The sequence below is a fragment of the Gavia stellata genome, chromosome 1, assembly GCF_030936135.1.
Source record: "Gavia stellata isolate bGavSte3 chromosome 1, bGavSte3.hap2, whole genome shotgun sequence".
NCBI lineage: Eukaryota > Metazoa > Chordata > Aves > Gaviiformes > Gaviidae > Gavia > Gavia stellata.
In genome coordinates, this window is record NC_082594.1 from 111934005 (window position 1) to 111954263 (window position 20259).

A 20259-nucleotide genomic window follows, 5' to 3' on the forward strand; every position below is an offset into this window, starting at 1 on the left:
CTTTAGCTAAAGTAGCAATGCGTAAATGACCTAGTTTTACCGTACCTGAATGCCAAAGACCAAGTCAAGTGTGTATCAATACTGATGAACAGGAGTTGTAAGACCAAGCTGCTGCATATTTTATCTTCATTAGTGTTTTTGGTAAGACCACAATGCACTGAGGACCCAGTGTGGGTGCAAGAACTCTGTGACAACTCTGCTCTCAAGATACTGCTAATCGCAACTGAATGCAATCACAAAACAATCCAAGTAACTTCTTAGAGAAGACCATCAACCATCAAACAAATTTATAACTCTTAATAAAAAACCTCATTGGGCAGAATTTCCCACTTACCACTGTTTGAGGTCAGAACTTCAGCTGGAGTCTGACTTCTAGTGAAGCTACGCAGATGGACATGGACATCAGCTGAGGATCCGGTGCGTGGTTTCCAGTATGTCACCATGCCAGTGAAGAATGAAGCGAGTACCTGTTATTTCAGACATGCAGCACTAGTGTTTCCGCACAGATATACCTTACAGAGGTCTACATACTACAGCTGCAACTAGATCCCAGTTTTGTGATGCACCACCACACCTTTGGCACTGGCATAAGCTTTTGTGCCAAGTGGCTGACACGCTCAGGGACCCTGCCGCGAGCTCCACCTCATTCCCCACACCCTGCTATGGCAATGGCTTGGTCCCAAACCATGAGGCCGTTCCCACTGCCAGGAAAGACAATCAGCTGCTGAAGCAGTCTGTGCCAATCAAGTCAACCTCTCCCGCCTCCTCCAAAGGAAAGGTGTAGGCCAGATGGATGTTTCCTGTGGCACGGTCTGGTCTACGGGCTTCGGTCTGGATGACGCTGGCAGCTCTAACACATGCTGGTCTGAACTCGGGCATAAGCGCTGAAGACACCCAAAAAACCCCCACTAAGCAACATAGAAAGGTAACATATGTAACTTATTCTACTATCTTAATATCTGCTTCAAAGCTACAATTACGAAAAAAAATTATACTTGAGGCTTACGCCTGATTAAGTTGTCAAGGCTCTAGCACTCTTCTGTGGCAAGATACTTGGTGCTGTAGCACACTGCAGCATCTTAGGATCTAGCTCCGGACTGTTTAAAGCTCTTGGGGAATGAGAAGTATGGCAGTCAAAAAGCCAAGGAGCAAAAAGGTTTTGTTGAATAAAAGATGTATTTTTTTTATGGAACACGCTGTCTATCTTTTTTTTTTTTTTAGCTGGGATGATGGGTGTAGGGTAAGGAAGGGCAAGAACAGGGTGATCAGAAAGAGTACAGGGTTACGAAAATGCAAGAGCAGAAAAGGGACCATCACCTACTTGATTGTGGTCCACAGCAGGACTCTGCCAACCACAGAACGTGCAGGACAACAACAGACACATGAAACAACTTGTATTTGTGCAGGCCTCAACAAACACACGACTCATAATATTCATTCCCTTCACATATTTGGATCTTATTTCCTTTGTAACAAATGTATCTCACCCCTGAGGTGAATGATTTTGTTGGTACAGATTTTCTTCATCAGCTCTCTCTGGAAATTGGCAGGCTAAGAGACGTTTTCGTTATCACAGTTCATGAAGCACCCAGAAATCAGATTTTTAAGGCAATCAATTGTAATTATGCAAAATCTTACGCTGCATCCAGCTCTCCCACTTTGCTCATGCTACTGTAAACTGCATGGTTTCAGTGGAACAGATTCTGACTCTTATCAATAGAAGTAAGATCAGAGTTGGCCCTAAAATTATGTTTCAGGGAACATAAGAAACTACGCAAGAAAGATAATGTATTTGAGAACATTTTTAATAAATAATGTGACAAAAATTACTTTTCTGATTATTGGATCCTCAGTATGCAAAATTATGGCTAAAATATGAGGTTTCTTACATGAACATAATGAAAACATTAATCACATGGATTGTTCCTTTAGTACTGCACACCCTTTCTATGGAACCTTTCTTTAAAAATTAGCTAAATGAAAAATTTCAGTCCTCGGTAAACACCAAAACACTTTTTTTTTTTTTCTTCTGTTTTTTTCATTGGGGCTAGTCCTGATAGCTGTCAATAAACAAACACACATTTTTCCATTAGCACCAATGACAAAGAAATTTTATAATTACAAAAAAGATCATAAAATCTACAGACAGAGGACATCATTTGGCAAGTTCAATGCAACTAATGCCTCTATTTCAGCTTTAATGATAATCCAATGTTGAGAGAGGCCACAGCAAAATTGATAATTTTCTGTAAGTCCAGGAAAAGTGAGAAGTGTTTTGATTATGGCCCACATTTACGTTTGTTACTTTACCGTCTGTCATCATTCAAATATTCCAAATACAAACATAAAGCATTAAGAAAAAGATGAAAAATATCCCAAACAAATGCTTAACATTTTCAATAAGACAAAAAAAAGGTTAATAGTTACAATGGTTTACAAACAAAGTTTAGTGATTGTGCTTTTAAAACCAAAAAAAAAAAAAAAAAGATAAGCAGTGCATTACAAAAAAATTAACCGCCAAGATCAAACATAACTTCTTTAAGTGGCACTTCTTCTTTAAGGTGAATTGACACAAGTAGAGGTCTGAGATTTGGGCCAGTAACAGTTAATGATATTACCCAGTCATTATTAAAAATGTCCATTGATTTTCCTGCTTATTTTCATAAGCATTTTTGAAGCTGAAAATTAGAAAAAGTTTCAGATAAACTTGCTCATGCCATGATTAGGCAAATAGCAATCACATTGGCTTACCTCCTGCCTATCCCAAAGGACATTTTTAATAAGAATGTACTTAAAGATGGAAATGGAAAGACAAATCAAAGTACCACAGGGAATTTAAAATGAGTACATATTTACAAGAGCCACCTCATCCCAAATTAATTTTACTTGCATCTGCAAAACTGTATCATCTGCAAAAGGTTAGCAAGAGACTGGCTGAAAACAAGACACACAGTCTGTATTGAAATTGCAAGATACCATTTGCACTAACTGCAGACTACAGTGAAACCCCTAGAATAAAAGAACGTTCTGCATGATGTTCACTTTGGGGCTCTTTTTAATCAATGCTGTATTACTTGCAATGTTATCTATTGGCTCACTGGTGTACCGGCAGTGTACGCACTGCCTCGCTGGGGAGAAACCTCGGGATTCCAGGCTCTGGAATCCCCTTCTGCTCTAATCCTGAAGCAGCAGCTGGCCCAAGTGCCACGAAGAGCAGCTTACCTGCCTTCTTGGGCAGCCAAGGTGATGCACTTAGTGTTACGGAATAGGCAAGGGCCGTTTCTAATAAGGAGGGTTTACAAAGAAAGAGTAAAATAAAAACTAGCATTCTGATGGCATGAAGAAAAATGAAAAATTGTACACTCTGATTGCACTGAATATTATTTCTGGCGTCAAACATCATCAGACTTGAGGCATCTTAAGTGATTTATTTTTTTTCTGATTAGATTTTAAAAGCCTGTTACAGTACATATCGTTGTCTTCAGCTTTCTGTTTCCTGTATTAAAAAAAAAAAAGGCATAAATGACTACATGTTAGATTTTATTATTTAAAGTTTGTTTCACGTACTTCTTAAAGATTTGTTACCTTTAAATAACAATTACTACTTTTAATTACGTGCAGCAATGTGACTGCATGTTGGACACCATTTCTACAATCAGGATTTAAATTGAATTAATATCATTAGGCAGAAAAAAAAAAGAATGAAAAAGTTCATGCCTTAATATCTAATAAAATCTAGAATGATAAACTTTAAAAAAGTGTGAAAGGCAATGTCAAGGTGTTCTTAGGTGCTCTAATGCTTTATTTTACTTTTTAAAGAATGTGGATAATGTAAAGTGCACATTTAAATATTGTATTTCTGCGAGTTCTGTTCCATAGGTTTTAGTATGGTGACAGTTATACTATGCTACATATTACTTATGTTTTTGACACATTCTTAAAGTTTCTTTTCTTGGATTGCACATAACATTAATAGACAGATAAATGTACTAATTTTTCTGAAAAGAAATACTTCTGGTTCAAAACTGTTTTTTTCTTGGCATCTGTCTAACTGCAGTTACCTCCATCTCTTCTTCTTCCTCTTCTCCTTGTTCATACGCTCCCAGTACTTGCATTTCTGCAACATTCCTTCGGGCTATATTTGCTTGATCTGCCCTCTGTCTACCTCCTGATCCTCTTGATGACATAGAGCTGGAGGAGCTGGGATCTCTAGGATTATTTGATGTTGGAAATGTTGGTCTAGAATATGGCAGGATGTCCTCTGTATAATTAAATATATACATTGTTATGTTTACAAGCTCACACATACTGTGATCCTAAAATTTCTGCATGCAGTTGATTTATTTCACTTTTTATGATCTCAGTAGGTTTAAAGTGATGCCTGACAGGAATATGAAACACACTGTTTCCATAATAGCATTATAGAAGCTTTCTCGAGGAAATTTATAGTATTCACGTGGTAACATTCACCAGAGAAAAACTAATTCATGATTACTGTCCACTTCATTTCAATTTATGATCACTGCTCTATGTTCTACAGGAAAATGAAGAAAAAAAATAACCCTTGTAGTATATTTTCGATATGACTGAGTAGTAGGAAATGACAATACATGCAGGATACTCACAAGGAGCTCACCGCATCTAAATATTAGACCCTGTTTTTCTCAAATTGAGTTTGAAACAAAATTAGTGGGCATGTTTTAAAATTTCAGCACCTCCTCTTAAGGTATACTTCTAATAACTTTTCTCTATAATAATCCACTGTAACCAGTACCAATCTCTTACTAATATGTCCATTTAACCAACTTACTGCCCAATCACCCCTGATATTGACGCTAGATACTTATAGGAAGAAAGGACCAGGCATTTGTATGAATCTCTGTTGAAAGCCTTAGTGAACAGTTGGCAAATTCCATTAATCATGTTCCATTAATTAGAAATCTTACCAACTTCCATAAACAAGATATTACATTGATCAGGTCTGATTCATATAATGCCATGTCAGTATTTGTAACTAATGCATTACTAATATGGCTTTCTAATTTTTAAACGGGACCAGGTTTACAAATAGATGAAAATGGGCCAAGTGCCAATTCTTTGGTAGAAAAGTTAAATACCTGACTTAGAGATCTACTATCTGATTTCACTCAGTTCCCTTGTATATTAGATTATAATTAGATAGATTAGATGTAACTAGACTATAAATGTATGGTAGGGGCAAGGACACTGATCCTTACAGCTCTCGAGGAATACTTCTGTTTGGGCTTCCTCAGTGTCAGCTTTTATACATGATGGGTGCATAAGGAAAGCAAGATGGAAAAATCTATGTTTTTCATAAGCTTTTGTTTCCATTTTACCCTAATGAGATCCTGCAACGCAACCTGTATTAGCACCTATAATTACAATAAATGGTGACAATTCAGCAGACCTGACTTCACTCACACCACTGGTGTTAAGAGACCTGGAAAAAGCTGCCTCTTCCCTGTGATCAGCACACAATACTTCGCTAAACCCAGAGCATGCAAAATAACCTTGAAGAAGATGAGTTTTTGCTGGTGTGCCGTCTCGTTTTGGTGCTTTATTTCCTCGCAGTTTCCCATCGTTTTGCTGTTCCTGTGATTCCCTTCGCTCTCCCGAATTTGTCCGCACGTCTGAATGCTGTCGCCCATCCACCCCGTCCCTGCCCTTGTAGCTCGCTCCTTTCCTTTCCGCAGATCTGTCTGTCCTCGCTTCTATAGAAGCAAGTTTTGGCAACATGACTGGCCGCACCTCCAGCTGTGATTTGGACTGGGCAGTCGGTGATTTTATAGCTGGAGGTGGCACGGGAGGCGGTGGCAAGTCTACAAAGTCACAAAAGAATAATAATTACAATGACATCACACACTATGAGATTAAGAAATAATATTTAACTTCCACTGAAGAAACAGATGCCCTATTTACTTTCAGCCCTTCCTCTCCCCTTCTCTCTCCACCCCAAAAAGTATGTTACTGTTACAACTGCTGATGTGTATTCTTCCAAAGCTTGAGCTTTAAAAATGCAAAGTAAAAACCTCTCACTGCCTTTTCAAATCACACTATTTTCTTAAAAATAATTACAAAAAAGCTGCAATAAACTTTAGGCAGTGGATATCAATATATCAGTTATGGATATCAAGATAGAGTTAAAGATATTAACATATCTTTCCTGATATTTATCATCTTTGCTAAGTCCATTCAGCAACACAGCAGCTTGTGCTATAGTTACTCAAGATCTTCAGTGTGCTGAGCATTAAAGCAAATTGGCTGGGGTGTAAGAATGTATGCCAGATGCACTGCTGATATATGTAAGGATAAATTATATTAATTATTGCATTCTTCTTTCAAAATAATAGGTTAATCTAACATACATATCCCTGATATCTATGGGTATCTCATGAGATATAAAAATATCCACACTCAATCAACAAAGTGACAAGCTCTCAGGAAGAACAAAAAAAGAAAAAAAGACACACAAGACTTCTGAATTTGTCTCCTGAAGTTATCACAGCTTAAGGGGTTCTAAAATTCTGTATATTTTTAAACAGTATTTATAAGGCACGCATACGTTTTACTTAGTTAAATTTTTCTCTTCCTGCATTAAGACTTAAAACTACAATGTGTAAACTGTTCATCAGCATACAATAGTGCTCTGTGGAACATAAAATGTGAAGGAAAAAAATGTGAAAGTCAAACAAGGAAGCGACGATACAAAAGTGGTTCACAACAAAGCTGTAGGAACAAACCACATGCATGTAAGAGAACAACAGGTTAAAAAAAGTGAGATGCGAAAGATGTTTCTGAGGTTAATATTTGCAAGTGAGATTGCTAAAAAAAAATAACAGCACTATTAAAAAAGTGTAACTTCAGCATTTTATAATAGTGTGCATTCATTCTTTCTACTTCCACAAAAATCTTGGAGCAGCTGTGTTTTTCAAACACCATCACTATATATACAGCTAATTCACAGTCTATTCAAGAGAACATTTCAACTGAAAATTAACTAAATTGGGCCAAGAATAAAGGTAGTACTCCTGAATAAGAAAAAAAATAGGCATCTAACATATATGTATAAATTCAGATAAGGCAGACACCAGATATTTTTGAGAGGTTTTCCAGTGGCACAAAGCACAAATGCAGGCGTACTGGGCACCATCTTCCATGTTAAACTGGTGACATAACTTGGAATTGCCCTCGACCTGTTTTAAGTAAGACTGAAAATTTTATCAGGGATGATGAGGAAGAAAGATGCCATAAAGTTCATTTCCTAAGGTTGGACATACTTCAGGTAAATGAGATCTGTAACATCATTCTTGCTGCACTAACTCCACTGTCTTGGTAAAAAAACACAAACAAAAGAGGAAAAAAACCCACAAAAAACGAACCAAGCAACCAAGAAAACATCTCCTTGTTCTAATTTATGGCTTGAATAAGGGACCAAATCCATTTAACAAGACAGACAGAAACTTCTTTCCTTATGTTCCTCTTAGCTTAGAACAAGTTGGACAACTGGCCTTATATTCCTTGCAAATTGTGTAGGGTAGTTTGTTTTTCAAACTCTGGCAGTTAGGGAAACATCGGTTTTAGGGAGTAGCTAAAGGTAAACAATTGAATACTGACACTTAATTTAAGCATCCACTTAACACTCACCATTTGCAGATGTCTTTTAAGAAAAAGCACTGCCATTTCCAAACTTGAGAAGGCATAATGTAAATGAGCTGGAAGCCTGGATATACCAAGTGGCTGAATCAAAATAATTCTATTTATGGAATGGGAATTAGTAGACTATAAAGTAAGAACAAAGACAGATCTGTGGGCAATGGACTGGACTTGTTTAGCTGAGGGAACCAAAAGTGTAAAATGGAGAGGCAACTTCTGATTCAGTAAGATATGAAATACAACAGATTTTGGCAAGAAACCACAGAATCAGTTACGCTGCTTTCCTTTGTTATCCATAATGCTTTAAACATGGCTTACAGTCCTAACTTCTGTCCAATACACAACCTTAGCAATGAAACTCTGTAATTCCAGACATCAGAGCAGCATTCAGACTACCTCCTCTATGCATCTATAAATGCCCTGCGAGCTTTAGCCACCAAAGAGTGAACCAAACCACTTTCACTGTGCTGCCCAGCCCTGTAGATGCTTAAATTCAGTATGTGCTTACAAGTGTGGACATTTGGATCACAGGGCTCCATAGTCATGTGAGCTTAAGTGTCAATACCTGCTCCAAGAAAGCTTGGTCTGAAGAAGTACCTAACCTCTTACAATTCAACAACCAGGTGAAAGATTGTGTGAAGACCTCAGAATAACATGTGATATTCCTTCCTCAAAAGCCCAGTGCATCAGACCATTTCAGATCCAGCCTGAAGCTTACCAAGCATAATAACTATTCTTCAAAAGCAATGCTGGAGATGGTGATGGTTCCCACCTTTTACAGAACACTTTTAGTGATTATAGAACTTGGTCAAGATTTAAAAAATAAGATAAACTCTTCATTAGCCTGAGGAGATTCAAACAATATTTTCCTTTCTGTGGAAAACATCCTTCTCACATGTCTTCTCTCAGAAAAGGACACACTGAATCAGAAGTGGATGGAGATACTCAAACTCAGAACTGTAGGCTTCTGGAACCACAGCTGTTCATGCAATATCTTGTGTCTGACATTCCCCACTCACTGTCTCTATTTAAAGTTATCAGAGCATAGAATAGCCCTACTGTTGAGCCTGCTGATGTAAAAGGAGTGGAGGTACTCGATACCAAGCCTTTTGGAGCCGTCTCCAACAGCTGTGGCACAGCAATGCACTGGCTGAATAACAAAGGGAAGGAACAGCATCTTTCCTGCAGCCTTTAAAGTACAACTTGGAACAAACTACTTTATTCAAGAATCCTATCCAGCTACACAGGACAATGAACAAAGTGGTGTTAAGTCTTGACTATGGAAAGGAAAGATGCACTGGTATAAAAAGTTTCATAAAACGGCAATAGCTCTATGGTACAGTAATAAGTAAAGAAAAGTGGTATTCTCTTTCAAGAACATTTTTGCAACCTGCAGGGAAACTATAAAAATCTTCATTGTAACGCAGTACTCCTCGCTGAGAAGAATCCTTTACAGATGAAAAAACCCAACTTTTCAGAGGTCAACACTATTACACCCTTATGGTATTTATTTTAACAGCTCAGATCACACAGAAAATCCAGATTCAATCTGCCTCCTCAAGTACAAACTGGCACACTTCTTATTAAAAGGAAAATGGAAGTTTCCATTGTAAGGAATAAAAAATAAATCACAAAGCAACATCAAACCAATATAAAGAACTCAGAAGTATTTGTTAAAGGTCAGCTGTGCTCACAGGTTTCATTCATGTCTATGTATTACTGTTGTACTGCTTCCCATGTAACTAAAACAATTAATGGATGCCATTTCACAGCACGGTCTACAGGGGAAACCTTCCATATATGTCTTTTGAAAGGAGAGATGATAATTTTCTAAATGAGAACATATACTGGAATCATGGGATAAGCAAAACACCAGTGGGGAAAAATAATCTGCTAAGTTAGCTTGGCACTGAAGTCGAGAAACCACAAATAAGCACAATGAGTTGTAAGTAGTGACAAATGAGGGAAGTCGGCCTTATTAGGCAACTCGCTCTTTTAATCTCTATTGGGCTGTAGATTTCTACAGTCATATCCTGAAGAAAACAGCAGTTATAGATTTGATGCAATATTGGAGAAGATACAGAGTGATTTTTTTTCTATTACATATTTATGTGGGCATGCAAAACTCAAGATTGTTACTGACTTAGTAAAGATTTAAGATCCTTTACGATTCCTAGATACATAATAACCTCAGCTAATACTATTCATGTACTGAAGTGATTTTCATGCTTTATCTTTCAAGAAACATGGCTCAAACTGTACGTAACAATTGGATGAACAAATACACACAGCAAAACCCAATATGATGTATAAAAGCAGTGTGTTGTTGGGTTGTAGGGGTTTTCTTTTGCCTGTGTGTGCATTTACACAATGCTTTTATGAAAACAATTTTCAATCCACAAAACCACCTTCAGTAACAAAATCAACATTTACAAAATATCTCACAATGGAATCATAAGTAAGGACTGCAAAAAGAGCAGGTATCTGAAAATTATTATCATTCAATAACAAGCTGGTTTTTAGCAGAGGTAAGAAATGCATTCCTACTTATTTTTTACCTTGCTGAAATTTGTGCAGAATAGATTTTTTTCTACTACACAGGCAGAGGGAGACAAAAGTGCAAATGATGCTGGCATGCATAATGGCTTAACATTTCAAAGTGAAAATTCAAGGAAATATTTGGCAGATATTCAATTGCCTTTTGTGAGAAATTCAGCTGCCATAACATCATCTCATTGATAATACAGCTAAATAATTCAGTTACAGTTTCCACCAGTTAGTTGTGAAAATGTTAGTAGTTTTTCCTTTGTCACTCAGAGATTTAAAAAAGAATCAGGATTTAAAATTTCATGTGTACTGTCAATGGTTTAATTTCTATGGAAAGACCTACTGAATTGAAGCAATGACAAAGTACTTTTATCCTATTTATCTAAATGCTTACAATTCTGAGGGCTTGTAACTACTAATAAATCAAGATGGTTCAGAAAGACTTTTGTACATATAATTTTAGAAAAGACAAAAATATCTTTTAAAATTTGGTTTCTTAAATTAAATATGTAAGTAGGTCAGCAAGGTTGAGAAGGAGAATACATCTGTTAGTTGGTTCTTGTAATGCACTCTTAGTAGTTAACTCTCTAAAAGGCTAGATGAAGAGCAATTAAAAATTCATACATTTTAATCCTTACCACCTACTGAGCAAAGATTTTAAGCAACAAATATGGAGAACATTTCACTGCCTGGATGGCTGTCAAGGAACAAAACAACTGAGCTGAAATCCCATTCCACATACAGCAGAAACTGATTTGAACTAATGCTAGCAGAAAATACAAAATTGTTACTACTTATACAATGCAGAGTAGATCAGAAAGCACTCTCCTTTATTTAAAAAGGGGTAGTAATAGACCTTTTGCTGCTACATTAGTAACAAACACACTTTCAGAAATACCAATCTCTTTCACAAATCTTGCTGTATAAAAAAAAAAAATAGATTTTTTTTAAGACTTACATATATTGCTGCTGATAATACTCTTGGCATTTTCAACCGTTCATGCAAATACTTAGTTTATTTATACATCCTTTATATATATATCTCCTATATATATGTATCTGTCAACCAATCATGTAAATTCTTCATGACACTGGTATTTAATGAAACTGCTAACAAACACTAATTCAGTTAATTTGGGAACAGTAGAAAATTCTTTATATGTGAAAGCAAATTCCATTTTAAAGGCTGAGAACGTAATGAAGCAATGTATTTTTCTCTTTTTAGTATTTATTCAATGCTTCTAGCCACCAATAAATGCTTAAATTCAGAATATCTGCTTTGCTTTACTACAAACACACATATGTTCACCCATTATGAGGAAAAAAAAAATCTTTGTGTCAGGCACTCCTTTATAAAAAAGATAAGTAACAATGTGACATCAAGCCAACAGAAAAACTGGGAAAGGTCAATTGTGCTTAAATGTTTCATTCATGTCTCCATAACACTTTTTTCCACTTAGGGAAAACAATTAGTAGACGTTATTTTAAAGATAATTCTAAAGGGACAATATACTAAATGTTGCTATTAAAATGAATGGTTAGAATCTTCAGTAGGGTTCCAAATATGCTTATGTAAATGGATTGCGGGGGGCGGGGGGGGGTGTGGGGAATCAAAACCAAACAAGACCTTTGAACTGAGTTTTATTAGTTCTGCAGAAATTAAAGCCATAATTTGCTGTTCCCTGAATGACCATGCTGTATTACACACTAAACAGGTTAGTGGAAATTCTTACCTAGTTAGAAAATACGCTGAAGTAAGCAGGTGCTATATAACACAAAACAAATATTGATCATGATTGTCAAATCTATTGCAATATCTAACCACAATGCTCTATGATTTAACTTTGTATAATTACTTTCACAAAAAGGTGGCATCAAATACAGGCCCACCTCCTATTTATTCCTGTGTTAGAAGAAAATGGCGACATAAAACTCCTGTTCAGATTTTATTTCTGACGTCCTAGCTGTTGTGTTTGTATCAAGGTTTGGTGCTCAGCCAATTATTCTCTTCAAGAGAATAAAAGCTGATAAAATGTCCCCATAAAATCTTGCAAAATGCCATTACAAGGGTCTCATAAAGGTAACATTTCTGGTACAGTTTGGGGATTTACACCTTGTGTTGTCCTTTCACAGAAGCAAACATGCACAAAACCACTGTAATAACCTCTTGAAATCAGATAATATTCCAACAGCTCAGTTTCACTGACAGAAGGGGCCTGGGCATAAGCCAAGAGGCCCAGGTGCACTGTGTCATGCCAGTATTTAATGCAGCCTAATATCAGATAGATGCTAGTGAGAGAAAATACTCAGAATAAAGTACAGATAATAGCACGGACAACCACTCATTGCTAAATTACTTCTGCTCATCGTGCTGTGAGCTTTGTATTAAATTTTTTCGTCAAGTGGCAGGAATCATAGGGAGAAGTGGCTCAAAACTCCCTTCTTGTAACCCTGGATAAGTATCTATAATATTAGGCTTTCATATGATAATGGCAAATGATGCCCCTCTTTGAAAAATTTCAGACTGGTAATGAAAGTCCTAATCAGATTGTTGTTGCGGAGAACCAGGAGGTGGGGAACGATGCCTTTCTTTCCCCTCCCCCCCCTTAGCAAATTTAGCAAACTTGACAAGATGGGTTAAGTCTTGGAGAATTTATCTTACATGAATTTCCAACAAAGCCCGGGGGTTGTTTTATAAAACTGGAAGGTAGTGCTTTAATAAAAGCTGCACCACCTGAGGCATTTTCATTAAAGGCTCTCTCTAGACAACATCACGATGTTTGCATTATCCTCCTACACTCCCAAGAGAATACAAGCACTACCTTTTCAGCAAGAGTTGATATTGTGTGTGAAGGCACGAAAGAAGATGATTAGATTTTGCTTTTACTCACACAGTAACCACTTGCAACAATGCTGTGGTCAGGATTAAAACGCATTGATTTGTGTTGCCCACCATTTGAATGGTAATTTTTTTTTTTCAGAAAAAGATACATTCTGAAGATTTTAATAGTCAGCCACGTGAACGAAGATTTTAATCCTAACCACACATTATTCTCAATGACTGTACTATTTATGCTATCTAGGCTCTTAAATAATGACAGTAATTAGCCGATTAGGACACTACAGAAAACAGGTGCAAGGCTCTGGAATGGAAGCATCAACGTACAGTATTAAGGAACTCTGGCATTTAAAATGATTAATCTGTTCAGTGTGTTTAGCAACAGGAAACCCAAATCACTGAATTCTGAAACATAATGTTATCTCTGTGGAAAAATTTCACACACATGCACTGAATGCATATTAGAAAGGTTCACTGACTTTTTCACCCGTTTCAGTGGACTCACCATCTGTGTAGACTTCTCTGCGCAGATGTCCTGGCTGGTGTTTTTGCTTTTTGGCAGGTCGGACCTTCTGTATTACAACAGCGCTCATGTTGCTGTCGGTAGACACGGGGCTCGTGGGTCTAGGACAGTGTGATGCATGAAAATGTCTACGTCCTGGAAATTGTTACAGAACAATAGCTATTATTTTCTTTATCTAAAGTAAGACGTTTCATACTCTCTCTTTTTTCACATCAGAATGACCTAGCTATACAAAAACCTGAAAATACACTGCTGGAACAATAATAAAACTCTCATCCTTTGTGTAACCAGTTTTAGAGTGAGCCGTAACTAAATGGAAACATTTGCTATCCTATCAGTAGGCAGGTTGGCTTAATTTCACAGAAATTATCCAACTGGTTGGTAGCTGGTAGCTCCTGCCCCAGGAAGCTGAACACCAGCAGTGGTCAAGCACAGGCAGGCTTCTTGCCTTCCAGAAACAACAAAACATTTCACTTTCAAAAGGGGTTTCACCTCCCCTAGCTCAGGCAGCTCGAGGTCACCCGTGCCATAAGCAGAGCAACTCACTAGCAGGTCTCAGGTACAGAGGCCCCCTCCGCCGCTTTGAGTGAATTACCAGGAGTGCATCGGGGATGTATGATTGGCATTTTATCACAGCTTATTTGCAGATAGGAAGTGTCACATTTTTAGGATGTTTAGTCAGGTACAGGTAATGTAAATACATAAAAATCACTGCGTAACATGAACTTGACTGTTGTGAAATTCTTTACCTGTAACAGGAAGGGGCTGTAAAAAGATCTCTTCTAAATCTATAGATGTACACACACATAGACACATGTATTTATGTGAACGTATATGTATAAAATGGATAAAACCCTGGCCCCATGGGTATAAATGGGAGTTTTGCCACCTACTTCAATTGGCCAGGATTTCATCCAGAATTACTAAATTACCTCCCCTCTCACTCTTCATGATGAACAGCTGTGTTGAAATGAAACAAAGGACTGTTAACTGGGAGAGGATATCATAAATGGGAGGAAGGTTGCAAATCTGTGGAGTCAGGGTGGACACAGTTGTGACAGAGTACCTCTTCTCCAGGTTTGGCAGTTTAATAGGATTGATTGGCAAAACATTAATGGATCTGCTTGAAACCTGCATCCCACCCTGCGGTATTCTTATTTCTTAGCTGAACTATAGTTACTGATCAGGTTACTGATTACCTGTATATACCCAGTGTTACTAGTAACCGGTATGTTGTAAAACAGTAAATATTTCAAATATCATATTTCATATGTCCAGTGCTGATTCAGGAAAATAAAAGAAGAAACATATGCATAAGGCCTTGCTGCATATTCATAATCTGTAATCTAAACTGCAACTAATAACAGCTGTCAAATTATGAAATCAACACAAACCCAGTTCACCTCAATAATACAACAGTAAGAGCTTGAACAGCATTCTCCAAAAGGTAACAACAAAATATAAAATGGAAAACAAATATATTACATTTTTTTTCAAATCCAGAGGAAATATGACTCTAAAGGTTTACTACTTATTTGGACATCTCAAAACAAAGGGATTAAATCTCTCATGAAGAGCAACTAAAAACACTGGGAGCCTTATACTAGGAAAAGGATATAATTCTGTAAGCCTTCCCTCCACCCCACCCCCCACCCCCATTCAGTTCTGGGTGAAGTCCACCAGCAGGGTTGAGGTTTGGCAATAATCAATGAGACCAAAAAATTAGCAACTACTTATGAAAAAAACCACAGAGCAGCAGTTTAGTTGAACTGTTTTATCAAAACTCATTTTCAGACTCTTCCACCAGTGTAAATTGACCCTACTCTCCTGAATTTCTAAATGTTGTAAGACCAAAAATAATCCAGGAAGCAGTGGTGGATAAATACATTTCACAATGGCCATTTTTGTTTCTTCTCCCATCAAATAGAGGACAAACTCACCTCCTGCTGCATCCTGCATTTGACGTCTGGCTACTTTCAGGCCAGCATATTCCGCAGCTGCTGCAACAGCCTGTGCAAAATCTGCATCAGTAAAAAATGATCCATCCGAAGAGCTAACACTAGACCGCCCACTTGAGATGTTATCTTCTTCAGAGGCTGAACCCCAGCCGTTGATCATGGACCCTGTTACAGAGCTCTCCAAATCCCCAACGCTGGAGGCAGGTGTCTGCTCAAGGCCACGCAAAAGGAGCCTTCTGTTCTGCATCTTGGCAACCTCTATATCTGCCTCATCCTCTTCCTCTTCCGGTGCGTCAGTATCCATGTCAGAGACCAAGGGCCCTGAGATATATCCATAGGTATGTGGTGGGGAGATAGGCCTTGGAGGGGGTGGAGGACTCACGGGTTGACGTCTGCATAAAAATACAAGGTTAAGAAGAATTGAAGTCACATAACATAGTCAGAGGAAATAGCGGATTGATGAAAATGTTTCCTTTATTTCCCAACACGCTTGACTTGCCTTTTTAAATCAACAGAATTTATATCTCAAAGGTTCATAGTTGGTTGGTTTTTTTAGTTTCTATTTCTGCTGTAAATCAGAACTGAGTGACAGCTACGTAGTTTGAAATTTACCACAAAGAAATCTGATTTTTTAATACGGTTCCTTACCACTGATTTTAACGAAAATTGGCTTATTTTGTGTGAAACTGTTCATTTTTCCTAAAGAAGCACACATACAGCTAGGCAAATAGGTGGTTATAGTTCACGTGACTATTTAAAAAAAATATTTGTGCACCCTTGAGAGTATGAGCAAAAGAATTGTCTGTATATTGCTCTAGAAGCTTGAAAGTATCAATGTCAACAGATGCCTCTATCTAAACAGATTGCTCCATGAACATTATCTTCACCCACTCCAGTGATTCAGAAAGATATGAACAGATATATTATTTCATTATTTTTTCAAATTGGTATAGGTGATAATATAAAGAAAGAACTCTCTACCGTAACGTTAGTTCTAGGTCTTAAGGATACCAAAATGCATATAGATGTATGGGTTAATTTATTTTGAGCTTAAATCATGATCTTAAAGAGGCAAAGCATTAGATATCATTAGATCAACGTTCAGTTTAGTTAGTATTTCTCTTAGAAGTCCCAGGTAGGAACATTGTCAACAGTTTTTCTTCACAGGGCCACAGGCATGATCTTTAATTGCCATTTGTCTGACAGGAAGAAATACTCTCTGCAGCAATGACTGTACTGTTGGCTTTGCTTACCAGGAATTTCTACTGCAGTCTGCTTTGCAAAAATTCATAAAGTAATTTTCCTTTGTCAACTTTTCCCTCTTATTATCTGACTGACAAATGGTGACTCTCATAAATTAAATCTTCTTTTAGGGGAGGACACGATTTTTTTATTTTAATAAATGGAAATACTTACTAATTTTGAAAGGAAAATTTAGCAAGGAAAAACATAATATTTTGTGGGACGAGCAGGCTGGAACCTCCCTGGACTACATTATCTAGCCACTGTTTTCCACTTGCTGTATTAAGTACTGAACGGAATGAAGAAAAGGTCAGTTAGGGATATATACCCAATAATCATTTAATAATCCCCCTCTCCCCCCAAATCCCCGAAGCCATTGCTGCATGTGAATCTCTACCTGCTTTTGACTAGAGACCTTGCCACTGAAGTTTTACTGCTTTAATTTAAAGCTCTTGCGGTAACTGTCCTTGTAATATATTTGCCAGTCTTCCTATTCTCTAGGTTTTGGTATTAGGAGACAGGCAACTGGTTACAAAATATGTTAGGGTTCTTGAAAATATAGCTGCTTGCCAACCTTTAAGGATAGGCTAATTGAGAGCAGCTGGTTCATGGGCATACAGAATTAACAATACTTCATTCACTTTCTCTGCTGCAGTAGTTCTCATTTTAAGGGTTAACATTGTCTCCTGTTTCAGTTCTCGCTTTAACATTGACATCATCTGCTATCTCACTAAACCTTTAGTTTTTTCTCTGCTTGTGCACTCTTCCAGAGCACAGATCTCTATTTCAGTTTGCTGTACTTCTAGCAAGCTCACCAGACAGAGAAATATTACAGTACATCATCACCACCAGAATCATATTCTAGATGCCGGGTTCTGATCAGAAATCAAGATCATATTCAGCAGAACTACAAGTAAAGCTAATAAAAAGTATGACAAACAGTATTTTAAGACATTATTTTCACTATAAACCCATCAATTACAAAACCCCCCAAAAAACCACAGAGAGGCACCACTCAGAATGTATCCTTAATTGGAAAGTATTGTCACACCATATTCAGAACAGAAACCCCCCTTCCAGAATGGGCTACAGCTGTTGAGCACAGTACATCCAACTTCTAAACAGCAATGCCATGGACCATATCAACGCTGATAGATGGAAAAGGTAGTCAGCCAAGCCTTACAAATCAATTAAAGAGAATCATGTGAATCTTCTTTAACTGATGAGATGGATGTAGCAAAAGGAAAAGAAGCCATGTTTGAAAAAGTTAAGATAAAAAAGACAAATTTAGTCACTAACAATTCGAAGACTTTCAGCAAAGCTAGACTTAACCGTTGTAGGAAGAACAAAATAAATATTCATTCTGTTTTTTCAGTCCACTCAACGAGTAAGCTGTGTGCCCTGAGAGCTTAAATTGCAACATCCTTCCAGACACTTCTGCCACTACTTTTGATGATATTTAGGGTGCCTAGCCATGAGTCTTTGTGTTGAGCAAACCTTCTACTTTCCAGGCAGTCGCTGGCTGGCTAAACATGTTTGCATACATCTGCTCCAATTCCTACTCCATTCTGTATGTCAGTACGCATCTCCCACTCTCCAGAACATGGTAGCTGAGGTTCTGGAAAGTCACAACACTCTGCTCACTTTCCATTTCCCTTTTCCATTAATGTCAGCTAGTTTAACCTCTAAAAAGCCCAGAAAACTTAAGTGATTAAAATGAACACTTCTGTGCCCCGACATATCAGGGTCAATGGAAATTACAGGAAAATATTATTAGCCACCCACTAATAAAAAGAGTGATTTTAAAGACTCAGGAAGATAGAGGAAGACAAGAAGATACATAGTACAAGAAGTGTTACCATAAAGAAAAAAGAAAGCAAAACAAAGCGCACCAAGTAGAAGTGGGGAGCAAAAGTAAAAGCAGATATAGGCCCTTTAAAAAAAACATTAATAACTACTGCTTACTTAAAAAAGGGAACTAACTTTTCAAAAAACATTCTGGAAAATACATCCATAAATGTCCAGTAAACTATATTAATAAAATCAAAGTTCTACAGACTACTTGTCAAGATCAAAATCATTTCATCATAATAGGCCTACATTTCACTAAAAAGTATGACTAGAATAGTGCAGGTAAGTTTGCATATTTGTGGTAACAATCAATATGCTGGAGGAAAACTACTGGAGGAAAAAAAATAATGAAAGAAATATGATTTGGGATGGAAAAGCTGTGCCTTCTTAACAAAAAGCAAGACAAGCAAGCAACATACATAAAAAGCCTCATTCAGAATTCACTGTTTTTATGGAAGAGAAGCAGTGAGAATGTATATGCAAATAGTTTGTACTAAAAGCAACTCAGAGAAGAAAAAAAATTTCCCTGTAAAAAATATCTATCTTTATTAATGTTGGTCATTCCTTTAAATAAGGGTAGGTGGAAATGTTACGAAGATTTTGCAAGCAATAATTTCCTGTATTAGGATTTATGAGAGAATGAAAATCTATAGGTTATATAAATTATATATTTATATATATTCATACATATTGGTGACAAGTTAATTGCACGGTTACTGTGAAATAATGCATGCTATTTTATGGTAATAATGCAGTAAATCTATTGGAAACAATGGAACTGTAATTATATGGTAAGCTGTGTTAACGATACCACTTTAATATCCTGATGACTGTGAATCTAACTTATGTCAGCATCGTATGTACCATGAAGTGATATACTGCATTTCTCTCCATGGTATAATAATAAAGCAACATAATTACATATTTCTTAGGTTACAAATAGTTCTAGCGTCCTAGATTAGAAGTTAAATATTAACAGAATAAATATCATGGGGAAAATCTTGGCCTCACTGAATTCAACAGGAATTTTCAGTGGAGCCACAATGACTTTTGTCACATCTCTCTTGCTATGTTTGCATTGACACACCTCCGGTCAGGTTGGTGTTGTATGTGTCCCAGATCCTCCTGACAGTCCTGTAACATGGGCTGGAGTTCTTCCTGGGGAGAGGGGGTGAGAGTGGCAGTTGACTGATGGCTATAGGAGACAGCGGCTGGAGAGGAAGCTGCTCCTCGGACAGGTGGAGTAGGACCTCGCTCATCTTCTTCCTCTTCCTCTAGCTCATCCTGCTGCAGATACATCCTTGCAGGTGGGATAGGACAAGGAATTTCTTGGTCATAGCTAAAATTAATTTTTTAAGAAAATAAGGACTTAAATTTTTACTGTGTAATTAGCATATCTGATACACGTATAAATAGCCCAGAAAAAATTCATCGTTATATGAGCTCTTGAAAACAGTTAAGTAAGGATGTACTGAGTGGATGTACACCACTGTCAGTAAATGATCTCTAAATAGCCACAGTACAGCTAGATAAGGAGCACCAGAATGGTACAGAAGGAAGGTGTCACTGTCAGCTTGTAGGGCAAATTACAGTTCTATTAACTAGTGATTAAAATGAGAAATGGA

The 20259-nt window shown here is 37.3% G+C and overlaps 1 protein-coding gene across 1 annotated transcript in view; it reads right to left on the reverse strand.

The window, feature by feature from the left end:
- Positions 1–3108: 3108 nt before the first annotated feature.
- The window catches only part of ROBO1 (roundabout guidance receptor 1), a 530296-nt gene continuing 513145 nt past the window's right edge, over positions 3109–20259 (reverse strand). Inside the window, exons 26-31 of the mRNA XM_059823819.1 lie at positions 19722–19973; positions 15524–15933; positions 13566–13718; positions 5532–5840; positions 4062–4261; positions 3109–3496 (exon numbers count right to left, since the gene is read on the reverse strand). Coding sequence (XP_059679802.1) covers positions 3482–3496; positions 4062–4261; positions 5532–5840; positions 13566–13718; positions 15524–15933; positions 19722–19973 — 1339 coding nt within the window. The 3' untranslated portion in view covers positions 3109–3481. The remainder of the gene's footprint in view (positions 3497–4061; positions 4262–5531; positions 5841–13565; positions 13719–15523; positions 15934–19721; positions 19974–20259) is intronic.